General features: G+C 54.9%; 1 protein-coding gene across 1 annotated transcript; it reads right to left on the reverse strand.

Annotated features, from left to right (window-relative positions):
• Positions 1 to 4,488: 4,488 nt before the first annotated feature.
• MORF4L1 (mortality factor 4 like 1) lies at positions 4,489 to 18,761 on the reverse strand. The gene is made up of 13 exons (XM_033071015.1): positions 18,635 to 18,761; positions 16,007 to 16,053; positions 14,120 to 14,187; positions 11,757 to 11,843; positions 11,528 to 11,608; positions 9,927 to 9,989; positions 8,793 to 8,818; positions 8,205 to 8,293; positions 8,000 to 8,101; positions 7,689 to 7,777; positions 6,523 to 6,695; positions 6,156 to 6,240; positions 4,489 to 5,131 (listed from the first exon to the last, which is right to left on the reverse strand). Exons 1-13 carry the CDS (start codon positions 18,672 to 18,674, stop codon positions 5,047 to 5,049), a joined length of 1,035 nt encoding a protein of 344 aa, XP_032926906.1. The 5' UTR covers positions 18,675 to 18,761; the 3' UTR covers positions 4,489 to 5,046.
• Between the last annotated feature and the right edge of the window lie 51 nt (positions 18,762 to 18,812).

Here is an 18,812-nt window from a genome sequence, read left to right on the forward strand (position 1 = left end):
TGGCACAGGAGTGCCCAGGCTCTGCAGGTCAAACACCAAAACTCCAGTCACTGGTGTCACAGTGGCTGTGCTGGGCAGAGCTGCTGTGCTCCCACCCAGCCCAGAGCTCCCACCCAGCCCAGAGCTCCCATCCCAGCTCCAGCCAGCCCAGAGCTCCCATCCCAGCTCCAGCCAGCCCAGAGCTCCCATCCAGCTCCAGCCACTCCTGCAGCCTCCAGCCCTGCCCCGGGGATGCAGGAGCTGAGCATGGAGCAGAGGGGACAGGGTCCCCAAGCCAACCACTGCCAGCTCTCCATCCTTCTGCACCTTCTCCTTGCTCCACCAACCCTCAGCTGTGTCTGCCTCGGTTTTCCCTGCTCCTGGAGTACTGCTCCCACCTCCTCAGAGCATGGGCTGAGACACCAATTTGGGATTATTCTGGCATAACTTTTTTCCCCTTCATTAAAAAAAAAAATCCCTTTTGATGACACACTTGTTGTTAATCAAAATTATTTTTTCTCTATCAGTAATTCTGCAAGGGTGAAAAAAAAAAATATCACGGATATACGTGACTGCATCTGTTTGCAAGATCAAACCAGAGCCTCCTGCGATGTTGACTTTATGGATGGACCAGCGTTTTCTTTGCGTTTTCTTTGCCCTGACCTGCAGCTGAGGCAGCAGCGGCCGCACAGGCTGAGCGGGGGCAGCGACACCTGAGAGCAAATCCCGGGGAGCAGCTTCTGCTGGGAAACTCGGAGAGACAAAGGATCCCGAGCGGCTCCTCCCGGCCGCTCCCAGCGCTGAGCAGGGATGGGCTGGGGCAGCAATTACCGCTCCTCCTCCTCCTCCGAGCATCACCGGCACCTGCAGCCTCAGCCTCGGGGCTGTCGGGCTCTGGGTGTGGGTGGCGATACCTGCCCTGCCCTGCCCTGGGCGGCAGCAGCACAGGGATGCCAGCGGCAGGAGGAGCTCGGCCAGGCTGCATTCCTCCAGCCTGCATTCCTCCAGCCTGCATTCCTCCTGCCCTGCATTCCTCCTGCCCTGTATTCCTCCTGCCCCTGCATTCCTCCAGCAGCCCTGCGCTCCTCCAGCCCCGCATTCCTCCCTGCCGGCATCGCTCAGGTCCGAGAAGGGAAGGGGATGCACGGGGATGCACGGAGCATCCTCTCAGTCCGGGGAGAGCGCAGCTGTGTCCCTGCTAACCCCAGCACGGCAGTGGGACCGCGGGGATGATGCTGATCCCGTTTCCATGGAGAGTCAGAAGAGATGGGGAGGGGAGGGAGCTCCATCACTGCCCTTCCCAGTACTGGGGCCCTGCAGAACGAATCCCCGTTGTTTTATAGGGGAAGGAACGCCGGGTTTGCACTCCCCACCCAGCTCAGAAACAAAAGCAGCAATTGTGGCAGCGGGAGGGAGTCCCGAGGCAGCTCCCACCCTCTGGAAAAGGCACTGCCCTCTTTCCTGGGGTGTGCCGCAGGGCAGGGGCTGGGCACTGTGTCCGGGGAAGCTTTCCCAGATCCAGGTGTGCCCGAGCACAGCAGGGACTGAGGGAGGCACAGCTGCTGAGCACAGTGCAGGGTTTGTGTGTCCCAGCTCCTGGAGCTGTGCAGGGTTTGTGTGTCCCAGCCCCTTTAGCTGTGCAGGGTTTGTGTGTCCCAGCTCCTGGAGCTGTGCAGGGTTTGTGTGTGCCAGCTCCTTTAGCTGTGCAGGGTTTGTGTGTCCCAGCCCCTTTAGCTGGGCAGGGTTTGTGTGTCCCAGCTCCTGGAGCTGTGCAGGGTTTGTGTGTCCCAGCTCCTGGAGCTGTGCAGGGTTTGTGTGTCCCAGCTCCTGGAGCTGCCCTAATGAGGTAATGACAGCCCTGTTTCAGATCACTGCTGCTGTTTCAGAGAATAAACTAATTAGCCAGCAGCCTTCAGTGCTGCATTTAGCAACCCCTCGGTGCCAATTGCAGGTGAGAGCAGCGGCTGAGCCAGAGCTGCTCCCTGGCCCTGCTGCCCTGGCTGCTCCTGCCAAGCACAGGGACTGGAGCCCGTGGGACTCCCACCCTGCACCCACTGGCCAAGGCCTGCCAGCCCCTCCAGCAGCTGTGAAGCCATGGGAATGCCATGGGAGTGCCATGGGAATGCCATGGGAGTGCCATGGGAATGCCATGGGAATGGAAACCTAACGGTGCCACCCAGCAGCAGCGTCCCTGAGGGCACACACAGGTGCTGGCAGCCCCTGGCACACCCTGCTCACAGCCCAGGGCAGCTGCAGAAAGCTGCTTTACTGCACAGAAGCTGATTACAGCTCCCTGGCCACACAGGCAGCACAACCCACGCTGGGGCTGGAGCTTTGGGGACACCAACATGTCCTTGGGGTGATGGGCCAGGGGAGCATCCTCTGTGCTGCTCCCTGCATCTCTCCACCCTCCATCTCATTAATTCCTGTTAATAATTAACAGGAGAGAGGAGGGCAAGGCCTTGGCATAACCCCAGTGTGGCATTAGAGGCAGGGAAAGCCTGGTGAGCACGTGCCCATTGCAGGTAACGGATCCCTAATGGGCTTTGGGACCCCTCCATGAGCTCCTCATCCCCTCCATGAGCTCCTCATCCCCTCCATGAGCTCCTCATCTCCTGCAGGGAGCTCCAGAACCCCCAGCAGCTCTGGGCTCCATCCACAGAGCCTCACCCTGAGCCAGCCCCACAGTCACACACAGCCACCGTGTGATTGTGCCCTCCCTGGGCAGGGGACAGCTCCCAGCACAGCCTGGGGCACAGGGACACAGCCAGGACACAGCAGGACAGGGGGACACAGCCAGGACAGGGGGACACAGCCAGGACAGGGGGGTGTGGTTATGGGGACACAGCCAGGACATGGGGACGTGGTTAGGGGGGCACTCACCTGTGTGGATGCCATGGCTGAGCTGGGCAGTGCCCCCAGGATCACTCTGCTCTCTGCTCTGCTCTCCCAGGCTCCAGGAGCAGCGCTGGGATGGAGCAGCGCTGGGATCACATCTGGCACAGGCACTGCTGCACCAGGCAGGCTGCAAAGGGCAGCAGGAAAACAGGGGGAGGATGGAGCCAGCCCTCCACACCCCCTGCACAGGAAACCTCCCTGACATGGCAGCAAAGGAAGGAAAAAGAACAGCACAGGGGGCAGGATGCACAGCTGGAATGCTGGGACCTGCACAGCTGGAATGCTGGGGGACAGCACAGCTGGAATGCTGGGGGACAGCACAGCTGGAATGCTGGGGGACAGCACAGCTGGAATGCTGGGGGACAGCACAGCTGGAATGCTGGGGGACAGCACAGCTGGAACACCCCAAACAGCAGGGCCCCAGACAGTTTCTGCCAGCTTCCCCACACAATCATTTCCATTTTGGTAAAAGCACCTTTTCCAGGCTCTGTCACGTCGTGCTGTGCCAGGACTCCCCTCCCAAGAGCCTCCCTTCCTGGGCACAGGGCTTGGCCTCCAGCAGTTCATCCTTGCAGAGATTTCATTTCCTGCTCTGTGAACTCCTCAGCTTCTCCAGGGGGTGCAGCCCTGTCTGAGGAGCCACAGCCACGAGCACACCCAGCCTCTGTGGGGTACCAGCCAAGGATTCCTGCCCCAGGCCAGCCTGGAAGAGTTCACCCTTTCCAGGAAGGGCTGGAAGGAGCAGAGGCTCCCAGCTCAGAGGGGCAGCAAAGCACCAGCAGGAACCTGCAGGAGCCAGGGACCTTCCCCCATGAGACAGAATCAGCAGAAGAGCCCACCAGGCCTTGGTACAAACCCTGCTCTGGGAACAGAGCACTGCCAGCAAAAGGCACTTTCACTCTTTGGGGATTGGCAGAGGGTAAATCCATTGTTGGACTGGAACAGGATCCTGGCTCCAGGTAATGGCCAGGATAAATAATGAGAAGTGGCTAATGAGCAATGCTGAGGCCAGCAGAGATTGGAACAGCAGCAGGAGGCAGAGGAGCACCCACCCTGAGCTGCCCTGCCCTGAACAGGATCCCCAGTGAAACCTGCCCTGGAGAGCCAAAGCTGCTCCCAGCCCTGCCTCATTTCCATGGAAACTTCCCCTCACCCATTGTTCAACACTGCTCTTTTTCCATGTAACATCAGCTCCTTTTTCAAACAGCTCCTCATCCAGCCAGCCCATCCCAGCCCAGCTCAGGAGGGCACCAGGGCAGGGTGGGACACGACCCTGCTGGGCTCCTGTCCAGGGAATGCTCACCCCTTCCCTGAGCAGGGGCTGGGAGGGCACAGTCTGTGCTGGGGACACCTGTGGGACCCTCCTGCCCCTCAGCAAAGGCTCAGTCCCACCCCAGAGCAGCCCTGGGACTCGATGGGTCCCAGATCCCTGGCCACTGTGGCTCCCTGCATAACATCTGTGATTAAAACCTGGTATTCTGCCTGCCAAGAGCAGCTACTGAGAGCCAAATCATGCAATGCTTTGAGATCCAAACCCCTCATTCCCCTGACCAGCCTGGCCAGGACACTGACAGGGCAGGGACTGATGCAACACAAACAGCAGAAACCACATTTGAAATTAAAAAAGTTTATTTGCAGATCTGTAAAACAGCTCTGCTAAAGACCAACATTTCCAAACACTATGAGATGAGAATGCGTTTTCCTATCATTAGAATATAAAAAGAAGTCACAGTCCTTCAACTACCCCATGAAAAGCAGACATTTATGAACCAAACATCGAACTTCCAACACCAAGAAGTCACTGGGGTGAGTGAGACAGTCAATAGCACCAACACAGGTGACACAGCCCTGGTGGGTCTGTCATTACTATGGAATAAAGCAGGTTAGGGAGGCCAGGGCTCAGGGGAGCAGCCCTAGGAGCACTGAGCTCAGACAATGACACAGACACATCCCTCTCCATCCCAGCGATGCAAACACCAACCAGAAACACCTCGGGAGCTCCCAGCTTCCACTTCAGCACAATCCCTCTGGAGAGCAGCAAATCCTCCTGGCTGGGGTGCCAGATGCATTGCACACACACAACTTACTCACTTTATGTTACAGGAGCTGTGTGACAGGGAGGTGAAGGACAGGGTGCTGAGGAGCCAGGCCCTGCTCAGGGCTCCCAGCTCACACTGCCTTGCGGTGGTACTCGGGAGGGGCCACCTCGTAGTCACTGGCACTGAACAGTGCAGAGGAGTTCTTGGCCAAGTACCTACAGAAACAACAAAAGCAGCACATTGCTTCCTGCCCAAAGGCTCAGAGAATCTGTGCATCAGGAGGTGTTTGCCCAGACACACATCCAGCTGCTCACTCAGCTCTGCCAAGCACTTCCAGCCTGACAGCTCAGCCAAAAACTCCACTCCAGCCTGGCTGCAGGTGAGCTCTGGCAGCTCAGGATTAACAGGATGGAGCTGTTGGTATTTGAGGTTCAGCTGCTGTCCCAAGAACGGATTTGGTGCTGCTCTACTCAAAGCAGCAGGACACCAGGACCCTCCCCAAGGGCTGATGAAGGATGGCACAAGCAGGAATGGGCAGAGGTAAGGAAGGGCTGTGTGCCATTAATTCTCATGGAATGGGTTCAGGGTTTCTGGTCACTGGGCTCACATTTCTGCCTCACAGCCAGAGCTCTCAGCACCTGCATTTACCTCAGAGTGCCCCAAAGCCCAGGGCTGTCCCAGGGCAGCTTTCCCTGGCTGCCAGGCTGATTCCTGTCCAGCCCTGCTGCACCCTGCATTTACTGAGGGTTTTCTTGCAGCTTCCAGATGATCATAGAGTGATGGAATGATTTGGGTTGGAAGGGACCTTAAAGTTCACCTCATTTCACATTGAAGTGTTTTATTATTATCAGGATGTTCTCCTCCTAAGACATCCCATGGCCACAGGGTTCCACAGCACACTAAAGCCCTGGTGACAGTCTGTCCCAGAAATAACATTCCTAAAGTTCATCAGTTTTTAAACATTTGCTCAATTGTTGTTGAGTAACTGTTGTGTAATTTAATAGCTTGCTGGAATTATCATCTGCTTTTTTTAGCAGCTATAAATAAATGTTGGAGCATTTATTTTGCAACAGGGAGCAGATGGGACCGGGTAGGAGTGCAGATTAACAGAACCAGAGAAGTGGAGTCTGAGAGGAGGATCCCACACAAGGCCCCAGTTATACAACAACCCACTGAAAAGGGGCAGCCTGAGCTCCCTGACCTTTCTCTTTCTCTCTGGAAGAGCTCCCCAGTACTCACTTTAAGAAGTCATGCAAGTAGTTCAAGAGCAGAGCCAGACTCTTCTCGTCCAGGGGCGTGTAGGCCAGCATGGCTCCGATCCGCACTGCTCACAGGGGACACTTGTCACAAACACTGCCCCAAGTCACCCAATCCACAATGTACAGCAGCACACAACAGCAGCCCAGGAATCCATCCCAACATATTTCACCCAAACCAACCAGACTTAAAAAATTCATTTCCACCCCAAACCCTGGAGGGGCTCTGAGGCTTTTGGAACCCACCCTTAGGGAATGAGCCCACACTTCAGAGCTGCCTGGCAGGCTCAGGAGAGAGAAACAAGCACTTGGATCCTCCCCAGAGCCCCTGCCCACCCCAGGTGACTCACCAAAGAGCCTCAGGAGGTGTGGGGCACCGTACACCTGGGACATGGGCGCGTCGGGGTGATCCGCCAGGATCTCGGCGTACTGGGGCCTCTCGAACTTGTAGAGCAGCTGAGTGCCCAGCATGACATTGAAATACTCCTTGATCCCAGCCACCACCTCATTGACAGCATATTCCCTGGGGACAGAGAGCTCTGCCAGGCCTGCTCCCAGCACCAGGGCTGAGCCTGCCTTGGGGACACCACCAGAATCAGGAAGGTCTTTTGGGGGTGCTCACATCTTGCAAGGAAATCTGTCTGGGGACCTTAAAATGCACAGCCACAGGGGGGGAAGGAATTCCAGACCTCCCTGGGAAATGGGCTGCTCTGCAGTGAGCCAGGATTGAGGCAGAGCAAGAGCAGCAGCGTTCAGGGGCTCAGAGCAGCCCCTCTGAGGGCACAGGCAGCACTGGGGACACGCAGCAGTTCTGTCACCCAGAGCTCACCCCAGATCCCAGGACAGCACTGAATTAACTGCAGACAGGGCACAGCCCCCTGGTGTTTCACCTGCTCCCTTCCTGCCAGACCCCTGAGGGATCTCCTGCACATTCCAGCCTCACCCAGCTGCACAGGGACAGGAGCACAACCTCACCCCACCCTGACACAAATTTAGCACAGGCATCAGGACAATTACATCAGGAGGCTCAAACACCCTGACAAGTCAATAATCTGCTTCCTCTTGAATGGAAGAAAATGACTTCCCCTTTCTGTTCTCCCTTTCAAACAGGAAAGTTTCCTGCAGAGTAAACACACCTTGTTTTGCTCAGGGCTGACTGCTGGGCTAATTACAAACAATAATTGGCTTTGCCCAGCTGAGTGTTTACAAGTCCTGGTGCACCTCCCTGGCCCCTGGCCCTGGGAGGGAGCCCAGGGCACTGAGCTCACCTCACACAGCTTCTCTGGGAATTTCTGCCAGCTTCCTTCAGGAAAGTGGGGAAGCAGCAGTCACAAGCAGAAAGCAGAAGGGCAGTTTGGAGTGACTCCCTCAGGATTTCTGACCACCTCCATCACCCTGGGCTTGGAACAGGGACTGGCCATGGGGCTGGGCCAGGTTTCACAGCTTTGGTCCATTTTCCATGGAATCCAAGTCCAACAGCAGCAGCCAAGGAGGTGTTCCAGGCTGCACTACTCACTTGTTATCAGTATTTCCTCGGGATTTTTTGTAGTTTGCATAATCCTCTAAAATGGAGTCCACATTCTTCTTGGCAGGGAGGTAGAAGAGCTACAAAAGCAAAACAGAACAGAGACAAGTTTGTCTCATTCCTGCAGACATTTGGAGCTGGGAGCTGAACTGAAAGCCTTTCTCACCAGGATGGAATCAGCAGGTTAAGGTGGCACAGGTTAGGAAAGGAACTCCTGCCAGAGTTTAGCTGGGCATTAAGGAAACCCAAGGAGGCTGGGCAGAGTGGCAGGGGGCACAGAGCTGGCAGGGTGGCACAGGTACCTGTTTCTGCCTGGTGATCAAGTCCCAATCATCCACCAGCCACGGCTTCAGCTCCTCAGGGATCTTCACCTTCACTTCCACCCTGTTCATAAACGTTTCCTCCTGGGGAGAGCCAAGCCACACCAATCACTCTCAGCACTAATTGGGAGCACAGCACCCTCCTGTTTTCCACCCAAATCCCTGGCAGGGAGTGGGAAATACTCACACTTTCAACGGTGGGATCCACCCGAGCCCTCTTCTTCCTGGGAGGCTGGGGAGTCTCACTGGTGCTGCTGCCCTCCCCAATGCCTGGAGCTGGCCACAGCAGCAGCAAAAAACAGCAGCAAGGTTTATTGAGCAAAGGAAGGCTCAGGTTTGTTTGTTGTTGTTGTTTTAAACATTACTTGTGTGCTGGGAGTCCCCTGTTTGTGCCAGTTTGAAGTGCTGCACTGGCATTACCTGAGGGGGTTTCTGCACTAGAACCACACCAGCCTCTTGTATTTTTTTGGGGGGAGAATTTTTGGACCCAGCAGCTCAGCTCTGCAGCTGTGCCACATCTCAGTAAGAAAACCTAAGTTTGACTTGGGAAATTATTTCAGCAGATCAGCTTTGCTTTTCAAGTGCAAGAGCTCAAAATCCTGAAAAAGCAGATTTTGAACTAACCAGCAAAGTGTGAACCTTTCCCCTCCTGAGCAGGGAGAGCACAGGACTCCAGCACTGGTGTCAGGGAATTATTGGGGCAGGCTGAAAATCTGATTTCACCTCCAAACCCTTCCCTGGAGACCCACTCAGATGTAAAATAAAACACACTTACTTTTCTGCTTGTTCTTTTTTGTTTTCCTGCAAGAAGAACACAAATTATTGCACATATCAGGGGAGTGGTACTCAGGGAAAGCACAGCAGAAAATGTTTCAAGCATTCAGCACAGGGAGCTCCTCAGGGGCACTGCTGAGCTAAGGACACTCAGGAAATACAAGCTAGGAGCTGGCCTCAGAGCTATGGAAGCACGAGATTCTTCATGGAACAGGCCAGAATTCACCATTTTGGGAAGTTTTGCTTTTCCCAAGTGCATTTAGAGAACTACATGAGGTTTGTAGTTGTTTTATTTCAGACAGAATATGGCACAAGGAAACACAAGTGCTGGGAATTCCCAGAAAAATCTCAACTGAATTAACTTCCAGTAAAAGATTGAAAAAACCTCCAGCTTAGCACTGCAGCAGCAGAGGAAGATTCAGGAGCACTTGGTCTATTTATTACCCATTTCCAGGAATTTTTGGCTGGAGCAGCACTACTCATTCTCAGTTTGCTCCCTGCCAGCAGCAGCCTGGACCCACTGCTCAAAACCTGGGGTGGGGAAAGCCCCCCCAGCCCAGCACTGACCCCTCAGGAACTCAGCACTCTCCCAAGTGAGCACTCTCCCAGGCTCTGAGCTGGGCTTATCAGGGCCAGGAAACAGGCAGGGCTCTGAGGAAGGGCTGCAGATAGGGAGGGAAAGGCTTGGTTTAAAGGCAAAGCAGCTGGGGAGAGCAGGGAAGAGGGGGAAGAGAGCAGGGAAGAGAAGAAGGGAAGAGAAGAAGGGTGGACCCCAGGGTCTGGCTAGGAGCTGGGGAAGGAAGGAGGCAAGGGAAAGAAGGAAGGAAAGGAAGGAAAGGAAGGAAAGGAAGGAAAGGAAGGAAAGGAAGGAAAGGAAGGAAAGGAAGGAAAGGAAGGAAAGGAAGGAAAGGAAGGAAAGGAAGGAAAGGAAGGAAAGGAAGGAAAGGAAGGAAAGGAAGGAAAGGAAGGAAAGGAAGGAAAGGAAGGAAAGGAAGGAAAGGAAGGAAAGGAAGGAAAGGAAGGAAAGGAAGGAAAGGAAGGAAAGGAAGGAAAGGAAGGAAAGGAAGGAAAGGAAGGAAAGGAAGGAAAGGAAGGAAAGGAAAGGAAGCAGCCCAGGGGGGCAGCCCCCACTCACCGGGTGGAGATGGCCGGGCTCTCCAGGCAGCACACGGTGTGAGCTCCATCCCTCCGGAAGAACCTGGGGACAGGTCACACACAGGCTCAGGGAGCAGCCTCCCCCAGCCCAGCATTTGCCTTCCTGGCAGCTTGTCAGCACTCAACACCCCTGGGGGACAAGCTGGGCTTGCATCTGTGCCACCACTGCTCAGTTACCTGAGGAATTTCAGAATCAATCTCCTTTCCCTCAGGTCCTGCAGGGGGGCTACAGGAGGTGAATCTGAGGCCCACAGAGGCTGACAGTTGTGTGAACAGCTCCTCCTCCCCCTCCCCACCAGCAGCACTTGGTGTATCTGCAGTGAGCTCAGGGGGCCAAGGGGACAATGCACAGGTGTGATTGTGGAAGGGTATTTTGGGAAGTGTTCACTCTGCAAACAACACACACAGCTGAGTCAAACTCACACCCAAACCTGCTCCCTGCCAGCACTCACATGGCAGCCAGGGTGAAACAGCCCCTCAAGCAGCCTAATTAGTGCTGGCCATCATTTACACCTGCTTTAATTAGGCTTTAATGATGCTCATTACCAGCTGCCCACACAGAGTGGGCTGGGCTTTGTCTGACCCCACAGGAGGGCAGGGACTGATCCCAGGGCAGGAATCACAGAACTCACCTGGCCTGGAGCCCCTGAGCACAGGGGGGTCCAGCACACACAGGGGGTTCAGCACACCCAAACCAGGGCCAGCTCCAGCCCTGGCCAGGTTTTGGCCAAGCCCAAAGTGAAAGTGCTGCAGGACCCAGAGCAAAGCCCAGTTCCTGCCCCTCCTCACATTCCACACCAAACCTGCCCCTGAATCAGAGCTGGGACCTCAGGCTGCTGCCAATTCCACTTCTGGAGAACTGGTGGCATTTCAGCAGCTTCCTTGTGAGGGCCAGAATCACAAATGAGGTCAGGGATTGAAAACATCCCATTAGTAAAGGCCACATTCATCATTAAGTGAAACCCTGCCCAAGCAGAAGATGACAAATGAGCAGAGCTACACTGATTGTCTGAAAATAAAATCTGCCCTGAAACACCAGAAGGATGGAGTGAAGGACTCTGACAGTCACAGCTCGAATTAAGTTTTTCCAGGAGGTGCCTGAGCTTGCTTCTGGTCTCTCATGGATGCAAACCCTTTTTTAATTGTGTATTTATTGTTAAAACCAGCCAAAGAAAGCTCTTCAAATGCAGTTCTGACAACTGTACCATGGCAGGAGGCAAGGCACTGTGAGAATTCTATTCCAAAGTGCTTGGAAGAGGTGGGGAATTCTAGAGAGAAACTGGTTTTGCTGAGATGTACAAGGCTTGTGAGGAATCCCCACTTTGAGTCACCAACAGCAGAGGGCAAAAAATGCAGAGTGTGCTCTCAGCACCTCAATTCCACACTAACTCTGCACCACCCAAAAGGCATTTTCAATAAATACTTGAACCAAAGCCCTTTGGTACCATTAAACTGCTTCTGCACAGGAAAGGGGCTGAGCTGCAGAGCCTCTGAAAGCAAAACTGAGGAGCCAAAGTCTGGGAGGTGCTTTGGGCAGGGTTTGGAGGTGGGCTTTTTATTTTTAAATAAAAGGAATCTTACACTTCAACATTCTTCTGCTGCAGACCAGAAGTCTTCTTGCCTGGAGCAGCTCCTCTCATCTTCCCCTCTGCATATTGTTCCCTTTGAACAGAGCACATTCAGAATAAGGTTTTGGTGGGAAAAGAAGCTTCTTGGATTCTGGTTTGAAACTCAGAAAGCTCCCCTGCCCCCTCTGGACTGAAGCTGTCCAACAAACACTCCCTGAGAGCCCCTCCTCCCCACTACTCACTGGTTGGCCTTCTGGAGTTCTTTTTGTTTCTGCAGGTTGGTATCCACGTATTTGAGCACTCTGCTTTCTGGAACCCATTCATCCCAGCTGGAAAAAACCCAGAGGGAAATAAATCACTGCAAGCCATCCTGGGAGTGCCTTCTGCACACAAGAGTCAGTTCAAAGCTGCACAGAATCTGGGGCCAAACTCTTTGTGTCAAGTCATGGGCTGGCACAACTCGAGGCCAGAGTCACCAAAGCTTCCCCACTGACTGGAGCTGGGTGATTTCTCTAGGGAAGTGCAACCCTCATTTCCAGCCTCCCAAACCTGAAGGATGGGAAATTTAGGAGGGAGAGAACAGTCTTTAATTCAAAAGAAAAAAGTAAAAAAAAATACTCTATGCTTACAAAACTATGGGATGTCTGCAGCCATAGTGTATTACTGGGAAAGTTTCCTTTATCTATTCCAACATTTCATAGGTTAAATTCAGCAATAGGATCTTACTGTAAGGAGAAGAGCTCTGATTTCTGTCTGTGAAGGAAACCAAGATGGCATGAATATTTGCAGGATCTGAAGTGAATGATTTGAGAGAACAGGTGTTGGGGAAATTGCCATTACAGCAGGAATTCCACTTCAACACAGAGAGCCTCCCTCAGCTGAGCAGTCTGACAACTCATCTCCAACAAAACACATGAAAAGTGGCCAAGGCACTCTGAAGCACACCAGCTAAAGCTCTTGAGAAGAGCTCTGTGCCATTCCTCAGCAGCTGCCAGTCCTGGAGCAGGGTTGGTTTGGCCACAGGATGCTCCAGGAGCTCCAGAGTGGGGAGGGAAGGCCAGGGCAGCATCTCCAAAGGGCACAGAAACATCCTCAGCTGTGCCCACACACTCTGGGCTTTCAGCCACTGTTTGAGCCACTCCTGCCTGTTCCACCTCCCAGCAGTGCTGTGTGAGCAGGGGACACCTCTGAGCCCCACAGGTGACACCTCCGAGCTCCTCACAGTGACACCCCTGAGCCCCTCACAGTGACACCCCTGAGCCCCTCACAGTGACACCCCTGAGCCCCTCACAGTGACACCCCTGAGCCCCTCACAGGGGACACCCCTGAGCCCACCACAGTGACACCTCTGAGCCCCTCACAGTGACACCCCTGAGCCCCACAGTGACACCTCTGAGCCCCACAGGGACACCCCTGAGCCCCTCACAGTGACACCCCTGAGCCCCTCACAGTGACACCCCTGAGCCCCTCACAGTGACACCCCTGAGCCCCTCACAGTGACACCTCTGAGCCCCTCACAGGGACACCTCTGAGCCCCTCACAGGTGACACCCCTGAGCCCCTCACAGTCACCCCTCTGAGCTCCAGGGCCAGGTGAGGGCTGTGCTGCCCTGGCTCTTGCACCAAAGCCACTTTTAATGTCCTTAATGGAAGCTTGAAGGCAAAAAAAATAAAAAAAATAAACCCTCCAACAGCAGAAGCAAGCAAAGGGGCTCAGGACAGCACTGTGGCCCCTCCATGGCACAGCCCAGCTGGGGCTGCCTCACCAGGAGCAGCAGCACCCCCAGGTTTGGTTCTGAGTGCTGTGTTTTTACACTGACACATCCCCTGCCCCTCTGCATGCAGTTAAAAGTCCCAGCTGAAACACCAGGTTCAGCTTTTGGTCACATCACAGGCACTGTTGTGACTCTGAGTGCTCAGCACTGAAACCAAACCAAACCAAACAGGAAACTGCTCTGAGACTGCTGGCTCTGAAGAGCTGAGGTTTTTAATCCCTAAGTTCAAACCAAGGGGTAGAAAACAACTCAAAGAAAGGGAGAAAAAGACATCAGCAGAACAACCTTTCACCTCTGATGGGCACAACATTTATCCCAGAGGTGCCTGTGACCCTCAGCCATGCCCCACCTGGAGCCCTGCCAGCTTTGCAGGAGGGAAAAGCATCTGTAAGTTTATTTAAATCTGAGAGGCTGGAACTGAAGCACAGGCTACACCTGCTGCTAGGCCAGCTCTAAGCAAGCTGGGCTCCAAAAGCCTGGCCTAAGAGGCAAGGGCAGGGTCTGGGTGGTTTTGCCCCATCTCAGGGGGAGCTGCCTCTGCTCCCAGGGCACAGCAAGGAAGTTTTCACAGCAGAGCTGCTGCCAGGCAGGAATTCCAGCATCTCCCACCCTGAACAAGCAGAATGCCCCAGAGCATTCCCAGCAGCCTCCTGCAGGAAATGGCCACTCTGGAAATGTTCTCTCAGTGCTCCACACCTCAGCTCAGGTGTAAAATCCTCCTGCTCAGTCCCAGGGACCTGCCAGAGCAGGGGCAGAGCTGCTGCCCCCAGCCCACACTCAAAGCACCTCCCTGGAAACAGAAATCCTGCTTTTAGTCCATGCACTACTTACTTTTTATTCCAGCCACTGTAATGGATGAAGTATTTCACTTGCTTGTCCTTTATGGCAACCTTCACACACTGGAACAGAGAAGAAAGGTCAGTCAGTCCCAGGGAAAAAAGGGGATTTCAGGGAATTCTGCTGCTTTAGCTTGCACAGCTTTCCTGCCCCTGAAATTCTTGGCTGTACAAATCAAATCCACCAACTCAACACTTCCTCCAGGAAGTTCCAAGTCCTGCTCTGGAGGTGCTGGGATTCAGCTGAAGCACTGACAGAATGAGGCTGCTGCAAAACCTGCAGGGCTCCAGCTCTGGGCTCTCTAAAGGGGCTTTTCTTCCACTGGAGTAAAAGCTACTCACAGAAATTAGAACTGGTATTTTCTTGGCACCTCCAAGTGCTTGCAGGGCAGAACTTTTGGCTGCACAACATTTTCTGCAGAGCACACTGTGCTGTGCCCACTTCAGCTACAAAATAATGCCAGGGAGGAACCTCCTGTTCCAGAAACATCTGCAAAACTTAAAACTTAAACCCAGGCTCACGTGGACTTGCAGCCAGGCCTAAGGTTCTGCTGGATCCTCTGCTTGCTCTGGATTAAACCCAGCTCTGCTGGTTTTGGAGAAGAAAGGGGCTGAGCCCCAAGCAGAAGAGGGCTCAGATACAGCTCTGCAGTGAAATGTTTCCCTGCTGAGGTCAGGAGGGCCTGCAGTGAATCTCCTCCAGCTCTGCATGGCACAGAGGCACAGAGCTCCTGTTTGCCAGCCCTCCCAAACAGCTCCCACCTTGCTGTGGGGCTCAGGATGTGCTCAGGAACAGAACAGCTGCTGGACTGGCAGAAAACAGATCAAAGGAGCAGGAAGAAAGCCAAGGTTGTTATTCATGGCTACTGACAAAGCAGCTTTTAAAATTAAACCCTGCAAAATAAACAAGTCAAGCCTTTTTTAAATTGTACTTGGAGCTCATTCTGCCAGTGCAGGAACTCAGAGGGATCCACTCAGCACAACCCAGCCAAAAACCTCTTGTGAGCTGGGAAATCCCTTCCCACCCAGCTGGCACAGCCTGAGCCTGCTCTGGACACAGGAGGGACACTCAAAGCACAGCTCAGTGAGCTCAGGGTGCCACAAGGTGATTTCCTCAGCACCTGCATCACCCTCCTCTCTGCAGGCCCTGAGCACAAACAGGGGGAGTGTCACACATTCCCAACAACCCCACCCTCCTGCTCCAGGGACAGGAAAGAGCAGAACAGGAACCCTAAAAACCTGGGGTTTGCAGCAGCCCAAACCCTCCTGGCTGTGATTTTAGCATTACACCAACTCTTCCTCCTGAAGAGAGGAGCTGAGTGTTCCACCTGAAGAGAGGAGCTGAGTGTTCCACCTGCTTCCCTTCCCTGTGTTAACCTTTCCTGAAGGATTTCAATCCCTGTCTGAGGTGCCCCAGGAATTCCTGCAAGCCCTTTCAGGGGGAGGGGGAGCACTCAAACCCAGAGCTGTGCCTGCAGCACCCCTGAGGCAGCAGGGGCACAGACCTGCAGTGCAGGCTGCTGTGGGCAGAAGGGCAGAGCTGGGACTGGCACGGCACTGGGGCAGACCATGGGCTGTGCTCAGCATCAAATCCTGCAGCACAGAGTGTGTGGGACATTTCCAGTGCTTGGGACATCCCCAGGGCTCTGGGACATCCCCACAAAAGCTGCACAGTGCCACTGGGCTTCCCAAAATCATCCTGGAATACAGCTCAGGGTTTAAAATCCATTCCAGATGGGTTTTTGTTAATTTTAGTTCCAGTCCTTGGTCCCATCTAGAGGCCCAGCAGGCAGAACCATTTCCTTGTGTGGCTGGGGAGCAGCAGGAGCCCCCTGCACACACACACACCCACACCCACACCCACACACACACACACACTTACCTTGGCTTCATAAAGGAGAGGGCCATGGAAACAAAGCACTCGCTCACCTGCAAGGGAAGGGCAGAGACAGCTCAGAGCTGCAGGGCTCCAATTCCATCTCCTGTGTCACCAGGACACCTCAGAGCTGCAGAGCCCCAATTCCATCCCCTGTGACAGCAGGGATAGCTCAGAGCTGTAGGGCTCCAATCCCATCCCCTGTGACAGCAGGGACACCTCAGAGCCCCAATCCCATCCCCTGTGACAGCAGGGACACTCAGAGCTCCAATCCCATCCCCTGTGACAGCAGGGACACCTCAGAGCTCCATCCCCTGTGACAGCAGGGACACTCAGAGCCCCAATCCCATCCCCTGTGTCACCAGGACAGCTCAGAGCTCCATCCCCTGTGTCACCAGGACAGCTCAGAGCTCCATTCCCATCCCCTGTGTCACCAGGACAGCTCAGAGCTCCATCCCCTGTGTCACCAGGACAGCTCAGAGCTCCATCCCCTGTGTCACCAGGACAGCTCAGAGCTCCATCTCCATCCCCTGTGTCACCAGGACACCTCAGAGCTCCATTCCCATCCCCTGTGTCACCAGGACACCTCAGAGCCAGCCCAGGGAGCAGCAGATTGACTCTCCCAGCAGAGGGGATCAGAGCTGGGATTCTCTGCACCCCAGATCCCCGAGGATCTCAGTGCAGGAGCAGCTGCACACGAACAGCAGTGCTGCTGGCACCAAACCCCCACTCCTGCCCCTCCCTGAGCTGCCAGGCATCCCCAGATCTGCTCCCCAGGCCCAGCTCAGGCTGGGCTCACCCACAGGCAGGTTCTTGATGCAGGGCTGTCCTCAGATGACACCTCTGCACCTACAGACCCTGACAGCCCCTGTCCCCCTGTCCTTGTCCTGCAGGATGAGCAGCACAGGGCACTCCCAGCTCAGGGCAGCAGCAGGAGAGGCTCCATGTGGGACAGGGCAGGGAACAGGAGAGGCTCCATGTGGGACAGGGCAGGGAGCAGGAGAGGATCCATGTGGGACAGGGCAGGGAACAGGAGAGGATCCATGTGGGACAGGGCAGGGAACAGGAGAGGCTCCAGGTGGGACAGGGCAGGGAACAGGAGAGGATCCATGTGGGACAGGGCAGGGAGCAGGAGAGGCTCCATGTGGGACAGGGCAGGGAGCAGGAGAGGCTCCATGTGGGACAGGGCAGGGAGCAGGAGAGGCTCCAGGTGGGACAGGGCAGGGAACAGGAGAGGCTCCATGTGGGACAGGGCAGGGAGCAGGAGAGGATCCATGTGGGACAGGGCAGGGAGCAGGAGAGGATCCATGTGGGACAGGGCAGGGAGCAGGAGAGGATCCATGTGGGACAGGACAGGAACAGCAGCAGAACCTCCCCTCTGCAGGGTTTGAAGCAGGGTGAGCTCATCCTTCAGCCTGGTTTTATCTCCTCAGGGACCAAGGCTCAGCCTGGGCTGCTCTGGGAATTGCAGGGCACTCAGCACAGGACACACGTTCCCTCCTGGCTGCTGCAGTGCCTCGTGTGATTGGGAAGATGCAGAGCTCTGAAATGCTTCTGGGCATCAAAACAAAAAGGCTCAGAGGGCTCTCCCTGCAGTGCCACATCACACAGTCTGTATTTTATTTTATTTTAAAATGTCCCTGCAGACAGGGCTGACAGTGAGAGGTGACATTGCCCCTCAGTGTCACAGTGCTGCTGCTGCTGCCACACCTCTCTCAAAGCCCTGCAACGCTTCCCAGGAGAGATCCCACTGAGCAATATCCATCTCTAAAAACACAGGATGGGCTGCAGAAAGGGCTCTTTGTCTCCATGGCAGCTCCTGCTCCCTCACACGGGGGCTGTCCCTGCATCCAGCACCGCTCCCTGTGCCACAGCTCATCCATGTCCCACCCCACGGCAGGGACAGCACCCCGGGGTGCCCCCAGCCCCAGGGATGGGGTATCCATCTCACACTGCACTGCTGCTTTTATTTAGCTCACATTGCTCAGCCACAACCATCACCTAAAAATCGAAATATGCACAGAAAAACCCTCCTAAAAAAATACACAGAAAAATCCTCCTAAAAAAAAAAAACACAGAAAAATCCTCCTAAAAATAAATACACAGAAAAATGCTCCTAAAAAAATACACAGAAAAAACCTCCTAAAAAAAATACACAGAAAAATCCTCCTAAAAAAACAATACACAGAACAATCCTCCTACAAAGCCCAACCCATCCTCATTCACCTAAGCCCCGGTGCTGCTGCAGATGTGGATTCCAGCTGTGGAATCCATGAATCCTCCAGCACCGGGCTCCCTTCCAGAGCCAATAAATAACAACCATCCTCCAAACGCACGGAAATAAAAATAAAAACCGCGACAAATCAGCTTTAATGCCAAGGAAAACGCAGGACATCTGCAATAACAGGGTGGGAGAGGCCCGCGCGTTGCCGGGAGGAGAAAGGAAGGACAAGAAGAGACAAAGGCTGCGGGAATTCAGCTCTCACCTATTCGCACCTCAGCAGAGCGGGGAGCGATGAGAACCAAACCCCGGAGCGGGAGCGGCGGGCCCAGCGCCGAGCCCGCGGGGCCGGGCCCACAGAACCACCCGAACCCTCCATCCCCGGAACCCCCCCGAGCCCTGCCAGCACTCACCCTCCTGGAACTTGGGCTTGGGGTCCTGCTTGGGCGCCATTTATAAGGGCCGGTCCCTCCTCCGGCCGCTCCCCGCGGGGCCCCGGCGCTGCCCGGCCCGGCCCGGCCCCGCCGCGCAGCCGCGCCCGGCGCATGCCGGGACATGGAGTCCTCCGGGGTTCCGCTACGGCCTCACTGC

This window comes from Catharus ustulatus, chromosome 12, assembly GCF_009819885.2.
Source record: "Catharus ustulatus isolate bCatUst1 chromosome 12, bCatUst1.pri.v2, whole genome shotgun sequence".
Taxonomy (NCBI): Eukaryota; Metazoa; Chordata; class Aves; order Passeriformes; family Turdidae; genus Catharus; species Catharus ustulatus.

Bases quoted from the DNA above. Each gene is read 5' to 3' on its own strand.
- MORF4L1 (XM_033071015.1), bottom strand. From the start codon at position 18,674: ATGGCGCCCAAGCAGGACCCCAAGCCCAAGTTCCAGGAGG. The intron at 8,102-8,204 runs GTGAGTATTTCC...GGCTCTCCCCAG, and splicing joins TGGATCCCACCGTTGAAAGT to GAGGAAACGTTTATGAACAG. The intron at 7,778-7,999 runs GTACCTGTGCCA...TTGCTTTTGTAG, and splicing joins TGATCACCAGGCAGAAACAG to CTCTTCTACCTCCCTGCCAA.